Consider the following 24,260-nt stretch of genomic DNA (forward strand, 5'->3'; position numbering starts at 1 on the left):
CAGGTTTTTCACCTTTCTATGGAATTAGAAACAGAATAAATATGTCTGCCTGCATTTTGCAGAAGAAGCTATGATAGCTTGTAGGAGTATGTGTACAAATACTGTACTAAGGGAGAGATTTTGAATGTTTACTTTTAAAGTGGAGGTTCCAGACCAAAGACAGAGTAAACCATCTTCTGAATCAAGATCTTCATGTGATTTGCAGCAGTACCAATACTATTATTATATTCTGTAGATGTAGCCCAAAAGATAAAATAAAGAACTCTGAAATAGTGCTTTGCAAATCTCTTTTCAGCTGCTTAAATATCAGATGAAGTCCAGTGCCTGCTCCTGCGATCTGTATTGAGTTTGCCAACTATTACAGATTATTATTCAGGTCGGTTCACTGGGTATTTCATCTTTTCAAAGTTCAATAAAATAAGTACCACTGATGTTGTGATAATAGGCTTCTAAGCTGAAAGCCTGCAACATTAAGCTGTTTAGTCGAACACTACATTATTATATATAATATTTTGTGAGGAAGACTTGTGCTATCCTAACATATTGCATCAGACACATGCAACTTTTGTTTACCTGATTCATGAACACATTATTAAAGAGGAAGTCCACATTACTCATTTTCTCTTTTCATGTTTAACCTTTTTTTGATCACTAGGGCTTCAAAATTTACTTCTGCCAGTGGCACCTTTCTCTTTTAAGACAATAAATACGACATATGTTTTTGATGAATGCATCTGAAGCGAACAGGCATGCATCTCGTTGAAACCTTTCTCATATGAATCATTTGGTTATGCTGGTGGGGTAATGCTGATTTTTAGAATCCATCTCCATTCAGAGTTATATATCATCAGGAGAGCAATGTCGGTTACATTTCAGGAGCATGATTGGTTTCTGCTCGTGACATGAGGCAGTGATGGCAACAACATACTTATTGTAAACAAAATATCTGGTGTCACTGTATTTCTAAGGCCATTTTGCTATTAATGATTGTTTTTTTAGCAACTATTCCATCTAACCAAAAACATTTTGTAGAGTTAACCCTCTAACATGCATATAGGTTTCTAATGTAATGAATTATGTCTGTGATTATAACTGCGTAAATCTATGTGGTGGTGATGAATGATCTCATTCAGTGCCTGAAAAGATCTCTAAGCGCTAAATACATTACAAAATCACTTCCACAGAAATCCAGGTAAATATGACATGCAGACACAGTCAACTTTTGATTGCTCTCACTGTTGGAGATAACTTGTGTAGGATAAACAATCTAGAAAACTACTGGTGTCGAAGGACATAACGGCTCGAGGTCACAAGTGTCAGCTGAGTAACCTGGAGTCTGAAATTTAAAAATGAATGAAATTCATGGGTATGAACACACTCCCATAACCAAACCCCCTCCACACCTTCAAAGCACAACAACCAAGAAGTAAATTAGGTAAGTTTATACAGCGGGCAGGACCCACTGCTGAAAGCAGTGATACCCATAGCGTCCAAGTTTATCTCTACAAAACACCGACAAACAAAAACTATATCTAAATACCTCTTTACTAGGGTTATGAGCGAGTTGCTGAGTTGCTTCGGCAGCTCCGTGAACGCCTCAGTCCCCACTTCTGCGCTGGTCTTCATCAATTCTTGGCTCAGACAGATGTGAATATCGAAAAGGATTTCACACCTGACGAAGAACAAAACGAACAATGTTTACTGTTAGCAGGGAGTGGATGGAAGTGGGTGCCCCCCCCACCCCCCAATCAACTGGCCTAGCATAGCAAACTAAGATTTTAACACTGATTAGTTTAGCATGATTATCCTGTGACCCAAAATCAAATAAACGCATAAAACCTTTCGGAATTTAACACTGCTTTTTGTGATTAAAGATGGATTACTGCGAGGCACTTCTGAAAGATTGAACAGTCTGACCACCTGAATCTTCTCTTCACATCGGATATACACAACTTGAAGTGACTATGGGCTACAAATGATCTTCCTCTGCTCTAAAGAAGAAATCCACCCAGTTTACAGAGACTTTTTCTGAAGTTGATAAGAAGACTCAAGCCCCTCACATCAAAGACAAGTGAGCCATGAGTGACACTTTTCCTCTTCTTCTGCCTTTCTGGTGCTACTTTAAGCATATGCTGGATAACACATACTGCACACCCTTGAGCAGACATTGCACATTCCAACGGTGCTGGGCAGCGGGCCCCTGCACTGCCATACCATGGGCATGGAGAGTGCAGGGGAACCCCTGTGGCTCTCAGCACTGGCGTCCTGCCAGCCTTTCCATGGCAGTGTACCCACCATAAAGAAGCTGGTGGTAATTGCTGTTATGATCAGTAGAGCAGCGCCGTCGTCGCTGAGCACAATCCTGATGTCGTCAGCCCGCAGGGAACCACGCTCACAATGGTGACGGCAGCCCGACAGCCAGGGTTGTAATTTGGCAGTCGGACCACCTTGCATGCAGCAGTCCAACCGCCACTGCAGGTTTGGCGGTCCTCGGATCGCTAAACTCGTAATAGGGCCCTATAAGTTTTACATAGAGACTACATGACAATTTTAGAGATGCCCCTGCATCTTCCACATATTCCAGGATCTTTGCCCCGACAAGAGGTGGTGAGGCATTAAATTAACGGAAAGTCAAGTCAGAGCCAAGGGTTGGCTCTATCTTTAGGAGCCCTTGCACAAGCTGAGCATTGGAACTATCTGACTGGTACATCATGCAACAAACAGAATGTTAGAATATGATATTCTATATATGGCCTAGATTTGTATTATGGGCAGAGCAACATTGCAGGCTATTAACTCAAACATGAGATGTTTCTGTAAAGCACACATCCAATCTCATGTATTTTAAGGTGCTCTTGTATGTGATAATGGACAAAAAGAAGGCTTGCTGGAATAAAGTATTTTTCTACGGCATACAATTTCTCCAAGCAGGGAAGCTGAGATTAATCCCACATTTTCCAGTTTCACACTGTGCAATTCAGCCACTAGATGGGTATATCTTTCTGACATTAAAGGTGAGTGTTCTATTCCATAATTCTGGTAAAATGGGATTAAGTGTGAGTGGCAAGGGGAATCTACATTTTATTTTAGCAGCATTACATAATGTGAACTTTGCTCAAGGATATAAAAGAGCATCACAACAAACACACATTAATTGTACATTTTCTGGGCACAGGGAGATCTGCCAGCAGTCGAAACTGGTTTCCCATGTTGCATGATTGGCAGCTATAGCCACTAGGCCACACTGCCACCCATAAAAGCTCAGCTCGTTTTGGGCTCCAGGTGCCAAGAGTTACCCGAAATGAGCCAGAGACAGATTTCTGGCTCACGCTTGGTTCGAGCTTTCAGTGGTACACCACCTCTAGCTTTGAAGTGACCTTTGGAAACAGCTAACAGCTCCCAGGAAAGAGCATCAAAGTAAGCAGCAGTATTCATTTTCAGTTAAACGTCTCGACACACCAGAAAGGGAGAACCTTTACCTCTACCTACTCTTCTGTAGAACAAAACAGTGTGGAAAATCGCATGTTTCATCATCGGTCTTCAAGAACCAAATGCTATATTATGCTGCAGGTGTTTATATAGCTGTAATCCTGTGCATATTTTAGGTATACTCATGCAAAATTTAATGAATGTAGAGAGGCGGTGATTAAGAAAAAAAATGATCAAGTTCAAATATCAACCTTTTTTCTCACCAACGATAATTCAACCGACCCTACAGTTCACCACTCCGACTGTTCCTATCCATGTACCGCCACCACATCATCTTTGAGGATGATCCACCCTCCATCCTCTTGGTCTTTGAAGATAACTCGTGGGCCTTCCTCAAGTCTACACTGCCCAAACATTCATAATGATCTACGGTCACAGAGATCCAGTTGCATTTAAAGGTATTATCTGTATAACACTCAGTACACAACTGAGGTTTTATCTTGTTCTCGTGCCCACCTCTATCGGTACAATTGTACGGTCCTAATTTTTCTTGCAAATAAATGTGTATACTTCTAACACATTCTCCAGCTTTCTCCCTAACATTCATTCCACAGAAGAGAAAACAAAACTGTAAGGAAAACAGCAGACCATGTTTAGATCTTGTTGTGAGCGTGTCACAAGAGTTGTGATGATGTCATAAGCATAGAGGCCCATTCCTGAACTGACTATTACAGACATGCTCTGCTTCTGATGGTGCAGAAATATCAACAGACACATACTTTTCCTGGATATGAGAGAGGTCTTCACTGAAAGGTGCCCCATTGCCCGACAGCTGTTGTTGCCTCTTCCAGATATGGATCCGCTTCAACACTTGTGCCTGCATGCTCTCCAGGAGGGTCACTGCGCTCATAATCAAGCTGGTCAATTGCTGTTTAACAAAGAGGAAAAGAGTGAGGGTGAGAAAGCAACACAGTGGAAACGAACACACAGGGTATTCCACCAAGATATTGTTTAAAAAATGTAGTTGTACAGAATATTGAAGATAAGAATATCTATTTTTCTCTTACTTTACATATTTATTACAGTTTTATATATCATCATTGAATTATTTTGTTTTTTTGTGTATATTAGTTTTTATGTTATACATTATTTTGCTAAGATAAAAGTAAGAGTTTGTAAATATTTATAGTAAAGTTTTGTTCGATCTGGTAATATATTTCAACATTTTATTATTTTATCGGAATTTATTGGCGGGCTTTTGGGTTTGAAGGCAAAAAGGGTGTGAAGTTGTTGTTTTTAAATATTCTTTTTCAATTGTTTATTATTTTTATTTGTTAATTTGATTATTAAACATGAACTTATCTTATTTAGAAATTATTTAATAGATATTCTCAAAACAATGGCAATTAACTGTTTCGATTGCTAATTGGTTACATCATTGATGTAAATGATTTGGTAATTTGTAATTAATTGTATACTGACAGTATTAGGTCATATCTTTATCTTAATTATTTTTTATAATAATTTCTTAATTTGTGTATTGTTAATTTTTTCAAGTTTTTTTAAATTTGTTTTTGTGAGTGTTGGTCTATTGGGGTAATAGGTTGGGCTTTGTTTTAAATATATATGTAATAATGGTTGTAATTAGTAAGCATTTTTAAATGTATTCTTAAGATATTTATTGTTAATCTAATAATTTTACTATACATTTATTTTGATACATTTTACAGTGTAAAAAATAATTTACTGTATGTGTGAGTGTGAAACTTTATGTGGGAGTGTGAGTGTGTCTATGTATGTATTTATGAATGTATGTGTTACCTATTAGTAATAGCCAGTAGGTAGTTATAGTTAGGACTAACTTTTCCCATCGACAGAGCGTTTTTTGTTTTGCTAATAACTGATGAATCTTCACAAAATTCTCAAAACTACTACGAAAGATAGACCAGCTGCCATCTGGAACGTTTTGGGGTGATTTGTCAAGCAGGTTATAAAAAAAGGGGGCAGGGAGGGGGGGGGAAAGTTTTCCCCATGCATTGTCTTTAGAGATTTTGCAGTTTTTAGATACAGCCAGACCTGTTGAACAGATTTACACCAAAATTTAGCAGAAAGCTATATCTTTGTCTAGAAAGAGTCCTTTTTGTAATTTCGTGTAAATCTGTTCAGTAGCTTCAGAGTAATCAAAGGAAATAAAATATAGATATCAAAGGACACAGATCCGTTGTAGATTGGCCCTCGGGGATCCACGGGTCTGAGGGAAAAGCAAGGCCTTGATTGGCTGGCCACACCCGAAATGAAAATTGCAGTCACCACTGTCGTTCTGGCTTGGCCTGTGGAAGGGAAAAATAAGGGGGAAAACAGATCCCAAGGACACATGGACCCCAAAAATTGCCCAAATTTGTTTTTATTTGACTGATCTGCTGATCCACTGTGGCACTCAGCGTTGCCCCTACTGTAACTTCACAACGGATGCGCGGATCCATAGCAGAATAGAAAATACACCCACACACACACCAAAGCCCTGTCAAGCAGGTCAACGGCCGTATGCAGCGGTGATTGTATTAACTGACTGTAATTATATATTACTTTAGGTTAAAAAAAGCATTAAAAAAATCTACGAAAAAAACAAAGGTTACAGGGATGTTATAGTTAGGTTCACATTGTATCCATACAAAACCATGGAAATTCAGCAGTTTTAGCGATAGTTATCTGAAAAAAACTATAAATTGTGCAGTTAAGTAACTTTACGCCATGAGTTATAGTTCCTTAACACAAGTATAACTATAAGCATAGCTATAACTGCTGAATGTCTATGGTTTTGTGTGGGGAAAATATGAACCTAACTATAATGCCCCTGTAACCTTTGGCTTTTTCAGTGAATATATATAACATATACATACACATATAAATACACACATATATATTACTTGAGGAGTATTAACAGTAAATCTGAGTCTTTCTAAGGCCATCATCTTCCCTACTGTTGTTTACATTGGATGTGATTAATAAGGAAAATGTCACTTACCCAGTGTACATCTGTTCGTGGCATTAGTCGCTGCAGATTCACATGCTGTGCATAGTCCGCCGTCTGGTGTTGGGCTCGGAGTGTTACAAGTTGTTTTCTTCGAAGAAGTCTTTTCGAGTCACGAGACCGAGGGACTCCTCCCACTTCGGTTCCATTGCACATGGGCGTCGACTCCATCTTAGATTGTTTTCCCCGCAGAGGGTGAGGTAGGAGTTGTGTATGCTAATAATAGTGCCCATGCAATGGAATAAATACGTATGTACAAAATGAAGGTTTAATGTAATATATTTACAAATGTACAAATGTTCAAGATCTACTTCCAAACGGCTACAGGCTCCCGGGGAGGAGGGTGGGCGCATGTGAATCTGCAGCGACTAATGCCACGAACAGATGTACACTGGGTAAGTGACATTTTCCGTTCGATGGCATGTGTAGCTGCAGATACACATGCTGTGCATAGACTAGTAAGCAGTTATCTCCCCAAAAGCGGTGGTTCAGCCTGTAGGAGTGGAAGTAGTTTGAAATAAAGTTCTTAGTACGGCTTGACCTACTGTGGCCTGTTGTGCAGATAACACATCTACACAGTAGTGTTTAGTAAATGTATGAGGCGTAGACCATGTTGCTGCCTTACATATTTCGTTCATTGGAATATTTCCTAGAAAGGCCATAGTAGCACCTTTCTTTCTGGTTGAGTGTGCCTTTGGTGTAATAGGCAGTTCTCTCTTTGCTTTAAGATAGCAGGTTTGGATGCATCTTACTATCCATCTGGCAATACCTTGTTTTGAAATTGGATTTCCTGTATGAGGTTTTTGGAAGGCAATAAATAGTTGTTTTGTCTTCCTAATTTCTTTTGTCCTGTCAATGTAGTACATTAGCGCTCTCTTGATGTCTAATGTATGTAGTGCTCTTTCAGCTATTGAATCTGGCTGTGGGAAGAACACTGGTAATTCCACTGTTTGGTTTAAGTGGAACGGTGAGATAACCTTTGGTAAGAATTTTGGATTTGTTCTTAGAACGACCTTATTTTTGTGTATTTGAATAAATGGTTCTTGTATGGTAAACGCCTGTATTTCACTTACTCTTCTTAGAGATGTAATGGCAATGAGAAATGCAACTTTCCACGTTAAGTATTGCATTTCACAAGAATGCATGGGTTCGAAAGGTGGACCCATGAGCCTTGTTAAGACAATGTTGAGGTTCCATGAAGGAACAGGTGGTGTCCTTGGTGGTATAATTCTCTTTAGGCCCTCCATAAACGCTTTAATGACAGGTATTCTAAATAGGGAAGTTGAATGAGTAATCTGCAGGTAAGCAGATATTGCTGCGAGATGTATTTTTATGGAAGAGAAAGCTAGATTTGATTTTTGTAAATGTAGTAAATATCCTACTACATCTTTCGGAGATGCATGCAATGGTTGAATTTGATTATTATGACAGTAACAAACAAATCTTTTCCATTTACTTGCATAGCAGTGTCTAGTGGAAGGTTTTCTAGCTTGTTTTATGACCTCCATACACTCTTGAGTGAGGCCTAAGTGTCCAAATTCTAGGATTTCAGGAGCCAAATTGCTAGATTCAGCGATGCAGGGTTTGGATGCCTGATCTGTTGTTTGTGTTGTGTTAACAGATCTGGCCTGTTGGGTAGTTTGACATTTGGTACTACTGACAGGTCTAGTAGTGTCGTATACCAAGGTTGTCTTGCCCATGTTGGTGCTATTAGTATGAGTTTGTTTTGACTCAATCTGTTTACTAGATATGGAAGGAGAGGGAGAGGGGGAAAAGCGTACGCAAATATCCCTGACCAATTCATCCATAGAGCATTGCCTTGGGATTGCCGGTGTGGGTACCTGGATGCGAAGTTTTGGCATTTTGCGTTTTCTTTTGTTGCAAATAGATCTATTTGAGGTGTTCCCCAAATTCGGAAGTAAGTGTTTAGGATTTGGGGGTGAATTTCCCATTCGTGGACCTGTTGGTGATCCCGAGAGAGATTGTCTGCTAGCTGGTTCTGGATCCCTGGAATAAACTGTGCTATTAGGCGAATGTGGTTGTGAATTGCCCAATGCCATATTTTTTGTGTTAGGAGACACAACTGTGTCGAATGTGTCCCCCCCCTGTTTGTTTAAATAATACATTGTCGTCATGTTGTCTGTCTTGACAAGAATGTATTTGTGGGTTATCATGGGTTGGAATGCTTTTAACGCTAGAAATACTGCTAACAGTTCTAGGTGATTTATATGAAACTTTCTTTGATGTACATCCCATTGTCCTTGGATGCTGTGTTGATTGAGGTGTGCTCCCCAGCCTGTCATGGAAGCATCTGTTGTTATCACGTATTGTGGCACTGGGTCTTGGAAAGGCCGCCCTTTGTTTAAATTTGTACTGTTCCACCAGAGAAGCGAGATGTATGTTTGGCGGTCTATCAACACCAGATCTAGAAGTTGACCCTGTGCATGTGACCATTGTGATGCTAGGCACTGTTGTAAGGGCCGCATGTGCAATCTTGCGTTTGGGACAATGGCTATGCATGAAGACATCATGCCTAGGAGTTTTAATACCATCTTTGCATGTATCTTTTGTGTTGGATACATGGCTTGTATCACCTTGTGAAAATTTTGAACCCTTTGTGGACTTGGAGTGGCTATCCCTTCTGTTGTGTTGATTGTCGCTCCTAAGTATTGCTGTGTTTGACACGGCAAAAGGTGTGACTTTGCATAGTTGATGGAGAAACCCAGCTTGTAAAGGGTTTGTATAACATAATCTGTGTGGTGTGAACACTTTGTTAGCGAGTTGGTCTTGATTAACCAATCGTCTAGGTACGGGAACACGTGTATTTGCTGCCTCCTGATATGTGCAGCTACTACTGCTAGTCATTTTGTAAAGACTCTTGGCGCTGTTGTTATTCCGAATGGCAACACTTTGAATTGGTAATGTATTCCTTTGAATACGAACCTTAGGTATTTCCTGTGCGAGGGATGTATCGGTATATGGAAATACGCGTCTTTTAGATCTAACGTTGTCATGTAGTCTTGCTGTTTCAGCAGTGGTATTACGTCTTGTAACGTGACCATGTGAAAGTGGTCTGATTTGATGTAGGTGTTTAGTGTTCTGAGATCTAATATTGGTCTCAGACTTTTGTCCTTTTTTGGTATTAGAAAGTACAGTGAGTAAACTCCTGTGTTCTTTTGTGGACTTGGTACTAATTCTATTGCGTCTTTTTGCAGTAATGCTTGAACTTCTAGTCCTAGAAGGTCTATATGCTGTTTTGACATATTGTGTGTTTTCGGTGGGACGTTTAGAGGGAGTTGGAGAAATTCTATGCAATAACCATGTTGGATAATTGCTAAGACCCAAGTGTCTGTTGTTATTTCCTCCCAAGATTTGTAGAACTGGCTTAGTCTTCCCCCCACTGGTGTTGTGTGAAGGGGTTGTGTGACGTTTGAGTCACTGTTTATTTTGAGGGGTTTTGGGACCTTGAAATTTTCCCCTGTTTCTTGGGAATTGGCCCCCTCTGTACTGGCCCCGAAAGCCTCCCCTTTGATATGGTCCCTGGTAGGTAGGTGGTTTGGTTTGTGAGGTGCTGGTTTCTGTGGCTTGACCTCGAAACCCTCCTCTGAAAGTTGTTTTGCGAAATGTGCCAAATGTGCCTCTGCCCTGCGGGGTATAGAGTGCGCCCATGGCTTTGGCTGTGTCGGTGTCCTTCTTTAATTTTTCAATTGCAGTGTCCACTTCCGGCCCAAACAATTGCTGTTCATTAAACGGCATATTGAGCACTGCCTGTTGTATCTCAGGTTTGAAGCCAGATGTGCGCAGCCATGCATGCCTCCTTATCGTCACAGCAGTATTTATTGTTCTTGCAGCTGTATCTGCTGCATCGATAGAAGAACGTATCTGGTTGTTGGAGATATTTTGTCCCTCTTCAACCACTTGTTGTGCTCGTTTCTGGAATTCTTTGGGGAGGTGCTCGATGAGATGCTGCATCTCGTCTCAATGGGCCCTGTCGTATCGCGCTAGGAGTGCTTGCGAGTTGGCGATGCGCCACTGATTTGCAGCTTGTGCTGCAACCCTTTTCCCAGCTGCATCAAACTTGCGGCTCTCCTTGTCCGGAGGTGGTGCGTCGCCTGATGTATGCGAGTTGGCTCTTTTACGAGCTGCTCCTACGACTACTGAATCTGGTGTCAGTTGTGATGTAATAAAAGCAGGGTCTGTGGGCGGTGCCTTGTATTTTTTCTCCACCCTTGGAGTTATTGCTCTGCTTTTAACTGGCTCCTTAAAAATCTGTTTAGCGTGCCTTAGCATTCCCGGGAGCATAGGAAGGCTTTGATAATGGCTATGGGTGGAGGACAGGGTGTTAAAGAGGAAGTCATCCTCGATAGGCTCCGAATGTAGCGATACATTATGAAATTGGACTGCCCTAGCTACCACCTGTGCATATGCTGTACTGTCCTCAGGTGGTGAGGGTTTAGTTGGGTACGCCTCTGGGCTATTGTCCGATACCGGAGCGTCATAGAGGTCCCATGCATCCTGATCATCTTGGCTCATGGTGGTATGAGCTGGTGATTGTGGTGGAGTCTGTGCCGGTCATACATGAGTTGACGGTGGTGGAGAGGGTGGTGGAGTTACCTTCTTTACCACCTTTGCTTGTGGTGGCTTGTCTTGTTGCTGGAAGTCAAGTTTCCTTTTCCTTCTGATTGGGGGAAGAGTGCTGATCTTCCCTGTACCACTTTGGATAAAGATCCGCTTTTGCGTGTGATCTACTTCTGTTGTTTGTAATTCCTCCTCAAATCTGTGTCTTTTTAGTTGGAAGGACAGTGATTGTTCCTGTGAGTAGGAACTGGTTTTTGGTTCGGTTGCCGGGTGTTTTGGCACCGAAACCGTGTCTTTAGTTTTTTTCGGCTCCGACGAGATCTTTCTTTTTTTCGGTGTCGTGCCCTCTCGGTGCCGACCATCTTCGGTGCCGCTGTCTCTGTGCCGAGCAGTTTCGGTGCCGCTGTCTCTGTGCCGAGCAGCTTCGGTGCCGCTATCTCGGTGTCGACCCTTTTCTGCACCACTCTCTCGGTCCCGAGATTGCTGCGTGCCTGTGTCTCGACCTGAGTCGGACGACTTCGGCACCAGCTCGCCCTTTTTCGGTGCCGATGGACGGTCACCAACTTTATGGGTTAAGCCATGGCCTGTTGGCAGTGGCGTCCCCTGGGCTTTCTCTGTTTTTTCGTGTGATCTTTGTTTCGGCGTCTTACTCACGGTTGGTTGCTCTTCGACGTCGAACTCTTCGGAGTCTGAATCGGGGATGGAGAATGTTTCTTCTTCCTCCTCCTCGAACCTTTGTTGTCCTGTCGGCGTGGACGCCATCTGCAACCTCCTGGCTCTTCGGTCTCTGAGCGTTTTTCTCGACCGAAACGCGCGACAGGCCTCACACGTCTCCTCCTTGTGCTCAGGGGACAGGCACAAGTTACAGACCAAATGTTGGTCTGTATAAGGATATTTACTGTGGCATTTAGGACAGAATCGGAACGGGGTCCGTTCCATCAGTCTCGATGTTGCACGCGGTCGGGCCGACCAGGCCCCGACGGGAGATCGAAAATACCCCGAAGGGCTACCGGAGCTCTTTAAGGTTCGGTGTCGATTTGCCCTAACTATCCCGATACCGAACAAAACAATACCGACGAATTTTCTCGAGATTCTGACTAACTTTCCGACACGAAACACGGAGCGAAAAGGAACACGTCCGAACCCGATGGCGGAAAAAAAACAATCTAAGATGGAGTCGACGCCCATGCGCAATGGAACCGAAGTGGGAGGAGTCCCTCGGTCTTGTGACTCGAAAAGACTTCTTCGAAGAAAAACAACTTGTAACACTCCGAGCCCAACACCAGACGGCGGACTATGCACAGCATGTGTATCTGCAGCTACACATGCCACCGAACATTTAATTCGTATGAATATTCCAAAGTCCAATGCTTTCCCTACTGTTGCTTAAGACCATCATCTTCCCTACTGTTGTTTACATTGGATGTGATTAATAAATTTAATACGTATGAATATTCCAAAGTCCAATGCTTTCCCTACTGTTGCTTACGTTGGAGTGGGAATAGTAAATCTAACCCTCTAGAGCCCAATACTCTATAATTGCTTATGTAGAGTGGGAATAGGAAATCTAACTCTTCTAAAGTCCAACACCTTCCCCTAGTGTTGTTTATGTTGGAGTGGAGATAGTTAATCAGATCCTTCCAAAGTCCAGCCCATTCCCTGCTACTGTTTATAGTAGAGTGAGGATAGTTAATCTAACCCTTCTAAAGTCCAACCTTTTCCCTACTGCTGATTACTTTGGAGGAGAAATAATAAATTTGATTTATACAAGTGTAATCTGTTATGTGAGTTTATGTGATTTGTTTGTTTTTAATATTTTAGGGCCTTTTTTATTTAAAACTCTATTTTACTTAAAATGTTTTTAATTGTGTATTTTTGAAGCAATATATATATATATATATATATATATATATATATATATATATATATACACATTTTTTTTTTCATTATTACTAAGTAGATTTTTAATCATTGTTAATTATTAGTGTTATTTTCTGGAACAACATCCATGCATCTGTCAGGAGCACCCCAACTCTACTTCAATTGAAAGTAACCCTGAAGATACACCTCTTTAAAGAACAGTACATCACACTCCATTTCTGCTCCTTGTTGACGGTATCACTACCCTTGACTCTATACAGTGGTCCACTACCTTTTGGCTAGGTTTACGCTATAAGAATACCGCATACATACACATACAGTAGAAGGAGGGCTTTGTTCTGTTACACCATGGGTTTCCTCCTTTGACAGTTTCTGAGCGGTGACTTAGGAAGACTGATATTACAAGTGGATACCATCTTACTGCCAGATGAGCAACAAAACATGAAATATGTATGGTGGGCAGGTTCAGCTGATGGCACATTGGTCACTGTGTTCAGTGATATGAGTCACCGCGATCATCCCACCCAGAAGCAATTGCAATAACAGCTGCCAGATGTTGAGGTGAAGAATGCAAGGACTTGGCAGTGGGGAGCCCAGGAGTACGTGAGGAAGAAATGAGCGACAGAAGACAAAGCAAAGCCAAAATCAGAGAAAAGAGGAGAGGGAGGTGTGGAAGAGAGGCCCTCCGAGGAGAAAGAGAGCATTTTGCTTAGCCAACTGTAATTTTGTTTACCTTTTCAATTTTATGACTGTGAGCTTGATGGTTGCCTTGTAGAAAAGCTTACAATCAAGACAGTAGGCCAGAATGTGTCTATACAGAACAATACGGACTGATACACTGCAATCCCTTAGACCGTATGGACTAGGTGGGAGGAGGATGTTGGAATTCCCATACCAGAGAAGGACTGGGAGTCGATACTAGAGAGAACACCAAAAGTAACCAGGAACGCCCAATTTGAACGAATTAATTTTTATATCTTCCACAGGGCCTATCTCACCCCTGTTCGTCTACATAAACAGTTTCATGTAGCTGGGGTGAAATTTGCAAGATGCAGAAAGAAAAAAGCCAAACTACTGCACATTCTTTAAGCCTGCCCAAGCCCGACTAACTACTGGGAACAGGTGACCACAACAATAGCAGATGTTACATAACGAGACATTCCCTTCACCCCTGAGCAGTGTCTCATACATCGGTTCCTGCACACTTCTAAGACTAGAGTCACAAGAAGTTTTCAGGGACTTGGCATAATTCCTAGCAAAAAGAGAACTAGGAACTTGAAGACCCTGGGAGGTCCTAGAATTCGGTGCTGAAAAAATTAATTCGAAAAATGGGCGGGGTACAAGGGAGAAGTATTGATGCAGGAAGCCAGGAGGGGCAGGGGATCTTATGAGCCGGCCCGGGTCTGGGAACTACTGGTAGACTGCCTGAAGGAGACTGAACAGCAATCATCTATGGGAACCCCAGGGACCTCACCCACATCGCTAGATTTTACAGCTGACCGAACCACATAAAGCACCAGGGACACACCACTGATGACCACTGCCACAGCACGACCACGTAGTTAACACGCAAGGCCTGACAGGAACACACTATCACACTACACTTGCTTCATGTCTGGACTCACGGGGGAATACGGCATGGGACAGAGGGTGGGAATGGGTTTAAGGGAGTTGGAATATGATAGCATTGATGCCTGCACCAGATACATAATGCTTATCTGTGTAATTGTTGTACAGAATACCAATGCAAAACTTAATAAAATGTGTTTTAAAAAATCAAGACAGTAGGCCACAGCTGGTCATGGTGACAAGCTATAGGCCTGATTGGTGCACTTGGAAACGTCATGTCCAATGCCACAGGTTTGGCCTTCTTATAATGAAACACTATGACAAAGGTAGTTGATCTAGCTTATTTATTGTGACAACCACTTGTTAAGGTCAGTAAACCTTTAACAGATGTTAATCATCACACTGTGTAACACGATGACAAAGGCAATTAATCTAGCCTATTTGTTGTAAAAAAAAACACAATTGTTAAGGCCAGTATACACATGTAGCCTGTATACAGATACTTTGTTACGCTGGGACAAACAGTGGAGATAGCGCTTTGATAAATCTTTGATTGGCTCTTTTTTTAAGAGAGATAGTATTTTGCTAACAATAATTTTGAATACATTTGTAATTTTGTGACTGTATACCCGATATTTTCCATGTGGGAAAGCATATGCTCATTAAAGTAGGCCTGAGTTGGTTAACGTGACAAACCAATAAAACAGCAATAGACCTGATAGGCACAGAGGGGAAAGTTAGGCATAGATCTGGACCGTTTATTATTAAACGTTCTGACAAATGCATAGCACTGGCTTTTTGGTGAAAAGCCATTTCTCAAAGCCAATATGCCTCTAAGATTGAATTGTTATCCCACTTTGTTACAGGATATGGAGAAGTATTCTGTTACATGTAGTCTCACAGATTACCATCGTAGGCAAGGGTATATTCACCTATTCTGACAGACCTTGAGAGTAAGATTTTCACTGAGATGATTTTTATTAGGCTTTATTGACAGGTGTTATATATTGTTTTGCTAACTACAATCACGTGGATATTTGTACATTTATAAATATATGCATGACGGTTGCCAGTTTATGTGCACTTCAGTAGGCCTGTGTTCGATACAATGTGAAAACAATGGTAAAGGGTACAGACTTGATCCGTTCATTGCAAAAAAATACGTCAGATTATGCTGGTGTGATACGATTATAATGAAAAATTCTGACAAAGCAAGTAGGCCTGATTTGCTTATTGTGAAACGCACCTATTAAAGGCAATATAATGTTTAAGGGTGGGTGGTTATTACTCTGTGCTAAACCCTTAGGCAAGTACATTATTACACGAAACCTTGCAGACTGCAGTAAGAGGCAAGGATTTGGTGTTGAAGACTCATCCAGATAAACCATAGGGTTAGAAGATTTAAAATATATAGTAATTCTTAATTGGCTCTGTCAACACTGATTTTATATTGTTTTGACAACTGTAATTTTGCACATTACTCCGATACAATAAAGGCAGGAACTCTGACAAGTTGAATTTGAAAAGCAAATATTTAAGTCAATAGGCAGTAAAGGGTGGATTGTTATTACTCCAAAATAAAGCCTACTCATAGGTTTTTATTACAAGGAATTTCAGAGCTTACTGTAGCAGACAAGGGCTTTGATGCTGGTTACTCCTTCTGACACATCGCAGGTATGGAAGATTTACACTATCAGAATCCTTTTGATGCCTTCTTAGAACAGATAGTATTTTGCTTTGACAGCCATAATCTCATGGTTAACTTGTGGGAAAGCTTAATCAGAAGACAGGGGTCCTGAGTAGATTATGGTGACAACGCGATGATAATGGCTAGATGCCTGATTGGTTTACTAAGAAACAATATATTATATGCCATAGGTCTGAACTGTTTATCATGAAAAGTTATGATAAAGGCAGCAGACCTAACTAACATACTGATTGAAAAATGCACATATTAAAGTCAATAGGTATTTAAGGGTGGGTCGTTATTTCTCTGTATTGAACCTACAGGTAGGTATTTTGTTACAATAAATTTTACAGATTACTTTGTAGAGAAGAATTTTGTTAACCTTCTACCTTCAGGGACAAACCCTAGGGGTAGAAGGTTTGCACTATAATAGTTCGTACTAGATTCTCTTTGGAAGGCCTGGCATGCTTAACTGCAGGATCCTGTTATAAAAATCATTAAATAAGCAGGCTCAACTGCAGGATCCTGTTATAAAAATCATTAAATAATACATATATATCAATAAATATACATAAAGCCTTGGGGTGAGGTCCTTTCCACCATGTGTTTATTATTTACAATCTGCTTCCATCTATGAATGTGGATTGTATGGAGTAAAAGGTCCAGTCCAGATCAGTCATTGTTTATCCTGCCCTGTGCATGACAGCATTTTCTGATTACATGTGCCCACACATCCATCTGAAAATGAGTGCGTTTCAGTGTCAGGTCTGACTGGCCAGTCATTTTGTTTGCACTAGATATAGGGGTTCATTCTGACCCCGGCGGGCGGCGGGAGCTGCCCGCCTGGAGGGAACCGCCAGAATACCGCTGCGCGGTCAAAAGACCGCCGCGGGTATTCTGGGTTTCCCACTGGGCTGGCGGGCGACCGCCAACAGGCCGCCCGCCAGCCCAGTGGGAAACACCCCTCCATGAGGATGCCGGCTCCGAATGGAGCCGGCGGAGTGGAGGATGTGCGACGGGTGCAGTGGCACCCATCGCGAATTTCAGTGTCTGCTAAGCAGACACTGAAATTCAGGGTGGGGCCCTCTTACGGGGGCCCCTGCAGTGCCCATGCCACTGGCATGGGCCCTGCAGGGGCCCCACGACACCCCATACCGTCATCCTGTTCCTGGCGGCCGAAGCCGCCAGGAACAGGATGGCGGTATGGGGGTCAGAATCCCCATGGCGGCGCAGCAAGCTGCGCCGCCATGGAGGATTCTACAGGGCCGTGGAAAACCGGCGGGAGACCGCCGGTTTTCCCTTTCTGGCCGCGGCTGAACCGCCGCGGCCGGGGTCGGAATCAGGCCCATAGTCTCTACCAGATAAGGCGTTACTAAAGGTAACTAACTTGTTGCAGATTTCTTACCTTTGAATAGATACTCAAGCAATACCATCCCGGCGGTCAGTCTGCCAACCAAGTTCATACTAGGAAGTCCAGGAGGACCAAAACGGCAAAGTGCCCGTTCTTACAGACCTGACTTTCCAGGCAGTAGTGTTTGGTAAACATGAGCATAGATGCCCACATTGCAGCCTGACAGATGTCAAGGACTGGAAATCTGCCTGCTAAAGCAGTGGTCGGAAATTTAACTTGGGTAGAACGATCATGCAAACACTCAGAGTGTTGCTTTTTGGCCAGTGCGTAGCAGATCTTAATGAGGAGTACAACCCATCTGGAGATGGTCCACTTCTGCACTGCCCGGCCTTTTTTTGCACCCACCTAACCTACAATGAGTTGGTTACCCACTTGGAATTCTTTTGTACCATCAAGCTAGAACGCCAATGCTCTTTTTGGGTATAGGCGGTGGAGTCTCTCCTCTTCCTTAGAAAGATGTAGGGGGGGGGTGTAAAAATAGGCAAGGTGATGGATTAGCCTACTTGAAAGGATGTAACCACTTTTGGCAGAAAGGAGGCCCAAGTGCGAAGCACCACTTTGTCACAATAGATGGAAAGGTAGAGAGGCTTAGATGACAATGCCTGCATCACACTCACCCTGCGGGCAGATGTAATGACTACAAGGAAAGCTGTTTTTAAAGTGAGAAGCCTGAGAAGACAATGGTGAAGAGGCTAGAAAGGGGTGCACATCAGAAATGTTTAAATCAAATTCAGATCCCATTAGAGGATAATGAACGGGGATGTAGGAAAGAATTGTGAAAGACCTATGTGGAACCTATGTATGAAGGCTGATCTGGCAACTTAAAAAGAAGCAGAAATAGCAGACAAATAACCTTTAAGAGTGCCCATGCCACAAATTTCTTTCAATGACAGGTGTATACAATTTTGGTAGAGATGTGCCTGGATGCCAAGATTATGTTACAGACTTAGGAAGGAAGGTCAAAAGCGGTCAACTGTCGCAGTTGAATCTCCATGCAAGAAGGCGGGGAGTGGGCAGGTTTGGGTGCAGAGCCTTCCCTCTATTGCTGCAACAGAAGATCCTCCTGAAGGGGCAGTCTGAACGGAGGATCGATGGACATGCTCAGCAGCGCGGGATACTAGACACTCCATGCCTAGTCCACAGCAACAGGGATTACTTGGGCCCGGTTGTTCTTGATTGTCTTGAGAACTCTGGGCAGAAGTGGTATGGGTGGAGAGGTGTACAGGAGGCCAGAGTTCCAATCCAGACTAAAAGCATCTCTGAGTGATTGCCGCCTTGGAAACTTCAATGCCCAATACTGCTGACCTTGTGCATTCTCTGCGGAGGCAAACTGATCTAAACAAGGCTCTCCCCACTGCTGAAAGAGACCGTGCTACCTCCGGATGAAGACACCATTTGTGATCTGCTAGACATTTTCGGTTGAGTTTGTCTGCTCTGGTGTTCAGAGATCCCACCAGATGTTGAACCACCAGGGATATGACTTGCTGCTTCAGCCACGTTCAGAGTTGCAGAGCCTCTTGAAAAAGGGTCCTCAACCCCATCCTGCTTGTTGCAGCACCTCATGATGGTGGTGTTGTCCATGAACACCTGCACCACCTTTGTCTTGATAGAGGGAAGAAATGCTTTCAATGTTCGCACGGACCGCCAGCAGATTGATGTGGAGTCCAGATTCCACCAGAGACCAGAAGCCTCTGATCTCCACCTCTTCCAGCTGGCAGGACTGACGCATTTGTCACTGCTGCCATTTCCGGTTGGGGAAGAGAGAGGGATCTGCCACTGATTCAATCGTGGTTTGTTAACCACCAATGCAGATCTTTCGCAGTACCCTCCGAGATCTAGACCTTGTCAGAGAGATTCCCCTGATGCTGCGCCCACTGAAACATCAGGGCTCACTGTAGAACCAGCATATGCAATCTGGTATGTGTCACCAGCAGGATGCAGGAGGCCATGAGGCCCAACAGCCTAGGAGTCATTCTCACCAAAATCCAGGATAGAGGCTGAAACATCAGTATCGTACCCTGAATATCCTGGACTAACCACTCGGGAGGAGAAGCCTGAAACTGCACTGTGTCCAGAACAACTCCAATGAACGGGAAAGTCTGAGAAGATGTGACTTTGGCATGTTTATAGTGAACCCCAGCGAATGCAGGAGGTCTGCCGTACTCTGGAGGTGGGAGACAACAGCCTGCGGCGAGCCAGCTCTCAACAGCCAGACTTGGAGATAGGGGGAAGACTGAAACCCCTGATCTCTGAAGATGAGCCACAACCACCTCCATCACCTTAATGAACACCTGAGGGGCGCTGGTAAGGTCAATGGGGAGCACGGTGAATTAAAAGTGCTTGACAGTGAAAAGGCAGTGTGGGCAGGCAGGGTATGGATATGAAAATAAGCATCCTGCAAGTCCAACGCTACCATCCAGTGTTCTGGGTCTACTGCAGATAGGACAAGAGCCAAAGTGAGCATCTTGAACTTCTCCTTCTTGAGGAAGAGATTGAGGGGAATAAGGTCTAGGATAGGGCAGAGGCCCATGTCTTTTTTAGGAACCAGAAAGCAGCACGAATAGCAACCACAGCCTACTTTTGGCAAAGGGAGTCATAGAGAGGGTTCCTGTGCCAGGAGAGCCGTAACTTCCTCACGGAGAAGGAAAAAATGATCCTCTGCCGTCTGATCGCATGATGGAGGCATGGATGGAGGGGAAGCCTCTTTGGACTGTCTGCAAAACCCACCTGTCTGACGTGATGGATTGCCAGCAGAGCATGTGATGGCGAATCCTGCTGCCAAGTGGCCCAGGGTGGCACTGACACTGGCACATGGTCACCAATTGTGGGGGAGAGTCAGACTAGGAAGACGTAGAGGGTGCTGTGTCGGGGTGGTGGATTGTCCAGACCACTGGCCACCTGATCCACAAGGTCGGTGGATCCTGCACCCTCAGCAATGCAGAGGCTAGACAGCATGCACGACGACTGGTTGGGAATAGACGCGGTGGAAGGCCTCTCTCCTAAGGGCGGGGGTGCAAGGACTTGGCCATTGCCCAAGAATCGTTGAAGTGCTTGAGGGCATATCCATCAAGGAAGCTCAGACAACCCCTGAAACGCCAGACGTCCTCAGCCAGGAGTTGTGCCTCAGGGCCACTGTCGATGAAACTGCTCTGCCCAGCAAGTCAGTGGTTTAGAGTCAGCAACGGATTGTGAACTTTGCTGCATCTCTCTCATCTGCAGCAGCCTGACAGAGTACATACCGGGCCTCTTGCTGGACATGTGGCAGCACTTGCAGAACCATGTCCCACAGCGTGTGGGAATAATGGCCTAAAAGGCAAGCGGTGTTCACGGACCGCAATACAAGCCTGGCAGAAGAAAACATTTTCTTCCCAAGTGAGTCCAAAATTTGGGGAGCGGAAGGTAAATAGAGGCTTCGGCCACCAAAGTCCCAAGCGTAGGTTGTTGCGTCAAGAAACTTGGGTCTGCCAGTGTGGTGCAATAGTGGCGGGCAATTGTTCTATTCACAGAAGCACCATGTGCTGGGTTTGGACCAGGCACCCAGTAGGATGTCTGTGAGGGCCTCGTTAAACAGGAGCAGAGGTTCTGAGGTGGAAGCTCCAGGTTGTAGCACCTCTGTCAAGAGATTAGTCTTAATGGCCACTAAAGGTAGTTGAAGTTTCAGGACCTCAGGTGCTCTTCTCACCACATAGCATAAGACACTCCCTCCTCCATTGCCACGGAAGGGGGAGAAATCAAGCCAGTATCTGGAGAAGTATCCAGTCCACTGGCCACATCCAAGTCTTCATGAGACCCATAATTTCAAGTAACTGGTATTCAAAAGGGTCCAGCAACTCCTCCCATTAATCCCTGGGGCCTAACCCATAATAAAATGGCTCAGGATCCTATCTAGGAGGCAAGCCTCCTGCCTGCAACGTACAACACCCATCCGGCTTCCGTGTCACAGTCCAGGATCACAATGGGATGGACCCACCTGTGGGGTCTGGATCCAGGACTAGATACTTGGAGCCCCTCGACAATGAGGCCAAAACCACCAGCGTGGAAACTGAAGGGGCCCCTTCTGACTCCGCAGGACTTGTAGGAGCTCAGGTGGTGTCGGGCTGCCCAAAAATGAGGAGCATGGCCTCGTAAAGCTCTTTAAGTAGAGCAGGGGTTGCTCCGGCTCCTGCAAACTCTGTGAAATGTGGAGTCCGCCCAGGAGCAAGCTCTGCAGAGCGAGGCTTAGAACGTGGATTCTCCCTCATCTCGTAGGCCGAGCCACAAGGAGAAGTTGAAGAACACTTCGACTTCTTCTCAAGCTCCGACTTACCTGCTCACCCTGAGCACTTGGAGTAGAGGGACGACAATAGATGACTCCGAGACCGATCCCGAACCTTCCTCTTGATAAAGCCCTTGACTTGCGTGGAGTTGCGCATCAGGCCACCATCAGCATTAGGGACCGCTCCCTCAAAGCCTTTGGATGCATAGCCCAACACTCGGAGCACGACTTAAGGTCGTGGTCATGCTCCAGACACCAAAGACACACGATGAGCAGATCCATCACGGGCATCGCCCGATGACAGGATTCACAGGGTTTGAAGACAGTCTTTCTGGGTGACATCCTTGATGCACCAGGAGTATAACACTTGAACAATTCACAACAAAAAGTTGAAAAAAGCCAGTCAAAAAGTGACAAAGAAAAGTCAAAAAACGACTGAAGAGTAGCTCTCTTCGGATCAGCACTTGCTGGGGTGGAAAGAAAAGAACTGATGTCAGCACGCTGGGATGGCACTTGTATAGGAATGCAACTTCATATCTGGCACGGATGGCACCTACAACAGGTGCGGAGCCAACCAACGCCACTTAATGGCACACAAGGGTACTGTTAACGAAAATCTAATGGATCCAGCATGACCCCTGCGGAAATTCAAAGGTAAGGAATCTGCAACTAGAAATCTCTATCCCAGTGGTTCCCAACCTGTGGTCCGGGGACCCCTAGGGGTCCTGTGAACCCTCCTCAGGGTGAATGCTTAGAAAATTAACTAATAATAACAGATTATTACAGTGTATATAAATAAAGTGACTAAATGTACAATTGAAAAATTTAAAATGTACTGTAAATGTCAAGGAATTTGAAATTTGAGGCTAATTAGCTCCAACCTTGGTATTAAAATTAAAATTTGTATAGTTTTATTTTATTTGTTCGCAAATTAAATAAAATGTGTATCATTTGTGTATGTGTTTGATAGAATGCTTATTTCTGTATTTGATTTGTTTTCCGGTTCAAATCATTGACAACGTATAGGCAGAGCTTTATGTAATGACTTACTGGGGGGACCCCGGATTCCAATAATGATTCAGTGGAGGTCCCTTGCTTCCAGCAATGATAAAGTAGGGGTTAACAGAAGACAACGTTTGGGAACGACTGCTCTATCAGAAAAAAGGGAATACATTGTGTATGGAAAGAGGCATTTCATAAAAAAGTATTTCTTAAAAACCATTGATGACATAATTGGGGATGGGCAGGGGTGGGTTGCTTGAAGTGAGGACAATTTGATGCTCATCAATGACGAGAACATAGGGTAGTGGCGTGTACCTCCCAGTAAGGTTTAAACATTATCAACTAACAACAGAGGCCACACTGAATTCTCTGCAACCACCATGGAAGTGGAAAGGTGATGACCCACCACACAATATGCAGCTCCGTCAAATATAAAACAAGCAAAAAAAAAAAAATCAGAATTCAGGCAAATCTGTCTCAAAAAATAAATCTCTTTACAATAATATACTCATAAAACTTTCTTTGTCCAGGTTCTTCCCTAAATACATTTTCCAGGTCAAAATGAGGACATTGAGCAATGATACGATGATGCTCTCAAAGAAGACGAACACAGAGAATAGAAAAATCTGAAGCACTGCCTTTTTTTTTGATTGATTAGTAAGGTGTCTTCCATTGAAGTAAAAGAAAGACAACAATAAAGGCAGATAAGTAGCTACATGGAAACAATGACTCCGTGTTCAGCTGTGAAAACCCCCAAAAACATAAATCTTTACTACCACTTACATCTCTGGGCACCCTCACACAATCTTTTGAGCCGTTACCCATGATGCTGTGTTATTCAGTCTTCTGGTATACTCTGGACAGCATGCACACAATGTGTTGCATTTATTAAATAACTGTTTCATATTTCTAAGAAATTGCATTTGTCAATAATGAAATGCCATCCTTAACAACTCTGAACATTTAAAGGAATCCTGCCAACTTCCTGAAGAATTTTGCACACTTCTCCAATACTGGATATTTCCTAGATCAGCACACTTAAATAATTATCTATTGTTAGAGATGAGGTCTCTAGTTGGCAGTCCGATTGCACCATCCCCAAGTAGGAACCTTCACTCTAGTCAAGGGAAGGGAGATACACAGCTCAGATAACCCCCTGCTCACCCCACTGGTAACTTGGGACAAGCATTCAGGCTTATCTCAGAGGCAATGTGTAAAGTATTTGTACCAACACACAGTAACACAGTTGAAACACCACAAAAGGACTTCACACCAGATTAGAAACATATCCAATATCTATCTAAATCAAACAAGACCAAACATCAAAAATCTAACATTAAAAAGTAGAGATACGATTTTTTAAACTAAAAAGAGTCTTCATCCATAGAAATCAATGGATGTGTTGTTTCAGCAAAAA

At 43.3% G+C, this 24,260-nt stretch overlaps 1 protein-coding gene across 5 annotated transcripts in view; it reads right to left on the reverse strand.

Moving 5' to 3' along the window:
- The window catches only part of STAT6 (signal transducer and activator of transcription 6), a 604,937-nt gene that overhangs the window by 217,775 nt on the left and 362,902 nt on the right, over positions 1–24,260 (reverse strand). For all 5 annotated transcript variants that reach the window (XM_069230781.1, XM_069230777.1, XM_069230780.1 and 2 more), the window contains exons 6-7: positions 4,209–4,357; positions 1,541–1,672 (exon numbers count right to left, since the gene is read on the reverse strand). In XM_069230781.1, coding sequence (XP_069086882.1) covers positions 1,541–1,672; positions 4,209–4,357 — 281 coding nt within the window. The remainder of the gene's footprint in view (positions 1–1,540; positions 1,673–4,208; positions 4,358–24,260) is intronic.

This window comes from Pleurodeles waltl, chromosome 4_2, assembly GCF_031143425.1.
Source record: "Pleurodeles waltl isolate 20211129_DDA chromosome 4_2, aPleWal1.hap1.20221129, whole genome shotgun sequence".
Lineage (NCBI taxonomy): Eukaryota > Metazoa > Chordata > Amphibia > Caudata > Salamandridae > Pleurodeles > Pleurodeles waltl.